Genomic DNA, 3414 nt, shown 5'->3' with positions numbered 1-3414 from the left:
GCCTTTCAAAGGAGGAACGACAGGCCAAGCTCGAGTTGTTGGGGAAAACAATGTTAATGTGTCTTCCTGGCCCGCAAGATCACCTGACTTGTCATCGGGAGAACAGGTCTGGGATGAAATGAAGCTACGTGTACGGCGTTATCAAATCCTGCTGTAAACCAGGTGGACACACGCTCTGGTGAGTGTGAATCCTTTCAAACGTTGTGGCTCATATGCACGCCGACCTGTTCCTATGGACTGATGATCAGAACCTCAAATGCATGTCTTTCCAGGTGATAATATTCTATTCGCGTCAGTAAAAGTCTAACGTTGATTCTGCATTTCCGGTACAATCTTTTTAAGCATACACACGCAAGTTGCTGATCCCGTTAGACCGTCCTGAGAACACGAAGCGATAATTTTAGAGGTAACTTCATGCATTGTAAACATGCAAGTGAGTGCTTGACTATACGATCGTGGGAAAGTTAGGTAAACAACGAAGTGGGGCGTCTACTGAACAACCCAGCTAGACAACTGCATGTATGTTCTTTGATTAATAATCACTTGGGCACTATTTATGTTGAGGAAACTGCCAATATCAAGACTGCACTCTTGAATTTGACTTTGGTATGTCCTGATTGATAATGTCCTGATATGTATTGGGAAATTGGAAGTAAGTAATTAATATATGGCTCAGCCATAATGTTAGGGCGTTGTCATCAGCTCTCATCAGCTGAAAAGTAAATGTGACGCTTTATGATCAATCACAGAAAAAGTCACATCGCCGGCCATATCCTGACTGATAGAGGGCTTTGCTGAGATGCACCTGAAGTGCGTATCGGCGCTGTTCCATCAGCCGTTGGTCACTCCTTGGTGTGAAGAGGGAAAATGGGCTTACAGATGAAAGTAAAAATGTTGGGTACAAAGGTTCCAGGACCATGTGTCATATTTATGTCTTATTTATCCCATGATATACTGTTGTCCCATGTATGTTTTCAGGAAATTAGTCATATCGATGGTCGTTCGCCATTTTAACAAATCATGTAAGTAATGTATGAGAATGAGAATTGGTGAGTTTATTTATCAAGAATCGGTCTCAGCTAGGAGAGAAATTATAAAGATAACATATGCATGCCGAGATATCAACAAATTTGTTCTCTCCCTCTTTCTATGGTTACATTCAGTCATAGCATGGCTTCTCACAGAGCCTAGGACAGCCTCCACAGCACTTCTTGTCGCCAGGGCAGTCGAAATCACCATCACAGTACACGACGCAGGGCCCAGCCTCATACTTTCTGGCTGGACACGATCCAGGCTTTTCTGGTCTGTAGCATCTCTTACATCCTGGCTTTCCACAGCACTTCCGGTTTCCGGGGCAGTCTTGGTCGTTGTTACACACATTGCCACGGCATGGGCTTTGTGTTATCGAGGGACAAAGCCCTAAAAATACAAACAGAAAATGATAATTAATTGGCACTTTTCGGTTTTCAACTGATTTGTTATGTACTAAATAGTGGAAAGCAAAAATATACAGGTTCTGTAACAAAAGTGGTTCTTTGTCAAATCTAGTGTCCCTTGGAGTTACCTGGATCAGGAGCACCAGGGACGTGATGATTGCTTTGTCCCCACATTTGCCCCAGTTTTAACTACAGTTCAGTGGAGCGTGCATGCTGTGATTGATATGGAATACTCACAATTTGGTACATGTCGGCCACTTCGGACCAAATCCACTTTACACACCTTTTTCACGCATTAAAGATACCATACATCGCCTTGAAAATGTCAGAGAGAAGCACACTTTCACTTCAAACTGAGAGCCATTAGACACACCGGAGTTTTTACAGGATATTCTGCCTTTATAAGCGATTCATTTGACTATATCCCGCTTTTATTTACCTGGTTTGGGTTTCGGTACACATATGTTCAAGCAACCTGTATTGCAGCAGTAGTATCCAGATGCACAGTCACGGTCGCTGTAGCAGTACCGGGCGCAGATAGCAGGGTACGCACCGGGCGGACAGCCTGTAATCGACAAAGGGAATCGAAATATGCACTGTAAACATGCCCTTCTCAAAGCCATATTTAGCTGCACTGAACATGTGAACATGCACATCACACAGCACAGTTTAGAAAGAGAGTAGCTGATACAAAAATTGTTGCCCAACCACAGTGGTTTTGATCACTGGCCAGTGATTTCACCAAATGAAATACACGTATATTTCTAGCGCAATAGTCAGACACGTAGAAACAGACCACCAAGAACCGTTTTCTGTTCCAAGTCATTCAGAGATTTTACGGAACCTGGAGATGTTTACCGAAGAGAGGCCAGACATTTGTTCAAAGCAGTGTGCAGTGCTAATGTGAGGGTCACTTAGACAAATTGAATATGATGAGCAGAAAAGTAAAATCATAACCTACACACTCAACACAAAAGATAAAGTGTGGGTGATAGTCGGTCTGTCCGGTTTTCGAGCAGGTTTTCAGCATTGAGAGTATCACCCCTTGTATATGAGTGTACCATTAGTTCTAACATATTAATTTGTCCACCGATTTCATGCAAATTTGAAATATATGTTAATTATAAGATATAAAAACAATAAATGACAGCGAAAGTCTAGATTTGTATTTTGCAAACATATTGTCCAATGACTGATTCTAACGTTTGTGGTCCAGACCATCCCAGACACATTGGGATGACGCTTATTTTATTTTCCAGTACGGTTAATAACAGAATCTCACGTTGCTGGATTGAAAGGATGTATTTGTTTTTCATCAAAACGCTGATTTGTTTTTATAAAGAAAACATGATTTGCTTTACCTGGGAGCTGTGACTCATATCCAGCGGCAGTTCCCAAAACAGCGGCAGTGCAAACAACCTGTAGAAGTCAGACATATGGAATATCTACCTACAAATTCAATCAGCATGAGAACATGTTCGCCATAGAAAGATGTACCATCAACCAAATTGCATCACTAAGAAAGATTATAAAAAACCGTAGCAACATACAACAAGGGAACTAGGGTAAACCCAACTGGTAATAGTGTGACAGATGTACATACCACGCAGAGTATGAGATGCATGTTGTTGATGACGATGTCGTAGGCAGCAGTTTGCTTATATAGTTGTCTGGAATTGAAGGTGTCATGTTCTGACAGGTGTCATAGATGTCAGAACTCAGTCGTGAGATTGCTTTGTGTGTTTTTGAATTGTTTTTCGTTTTCTGCCAAATGTGCACTTTTTGATTAGTCATACAATCCCTCGGGACAAAGCAAGAGATTTAAAAACATGTGTGTGCACTGCATTGTGACGGCGTTACCGCAGGTATATAGCGCCATAATATCATTACACAAAATGGTAGCTTTGTACGTATTTCCTATTCCATTAGTCATTTCAGAATGGTAGCTTCACCAGTAGTTGTTGCATTGTGCTTAGAA

General features: G+C 41.6%; 1 protein-coding gene across 1 annotated transcript; it reads right to left on the bottom strand.

Annotated features, from left to right (window-relative positions):
* Window positions 1–1034: 1034 nt before the first annotated feature.
* Window positions 1035–3096, bottom strand: LOC137287104 (perlwapin). Its single transcript, XM_067819240.1, has 4 exons — window positions 3040–3096; window positions 2798–2855; window positions 1876–2001; window positions 1035–1419 (listed from the first exon to the last, which is right to left on the bottom strand). The coding sequence occupies exons 1-4, from the start codon at window positions 3058–3060 to the stop codon at window positions 1160–1162; spliced, it is 465 nt and encodes a 154-aa protein (XP_067675341.1). The 5' UTR covers window positions 3061–3096; the 3' UTR covers window positions 1035–1159.
* Between the last annotated feature and the right edge of the window lie 318 nt (window positions 3097–3414).

This window comes from Haliotis asinina, chromosome 6 (assembly GCF_037392515.1).
Source record: "Haliotis asinina isolate JCU_RB_2024 chromosome 6, JCU_Hal_asi_v2, whole genome shotgun sequence".
Classification (NCBI taxonomy): domain Eukaryota; kingdom Metazoa; phylum Mollusca; class Gastropoda; order Lepetellida; family Haliotidae; genus Haliotis; species Haliotis asinina.
Note: the sequence above shows the minus strand (reverse complement) of the source record. Positions and strands in the feature narration are given on the sequence as shown.

Excerpts from the sequence above, each read along its gene's own strand:
- LOC137287104 (XM_067819240.1), bottom strand. The coding sequence starts at position 3,060 with ATGCATCTCATACTCTGCGTG. Across the intron at positions 2,856-3,039 it reads TGCATCTCATACTCTGCGTG|GTTGTTTGCACTGCCGCTGT; the intron begins GTATGTACATCT and ends TGACTTCTACAG. Across the intron at positions 2,002-2,797 it reads ATATGAGTCACAGCTCCCAG|GCTGTCCGCCCGGTGCGTAC; the intron begins GTAAAGCAAATC and ends TGTCGATTACAG.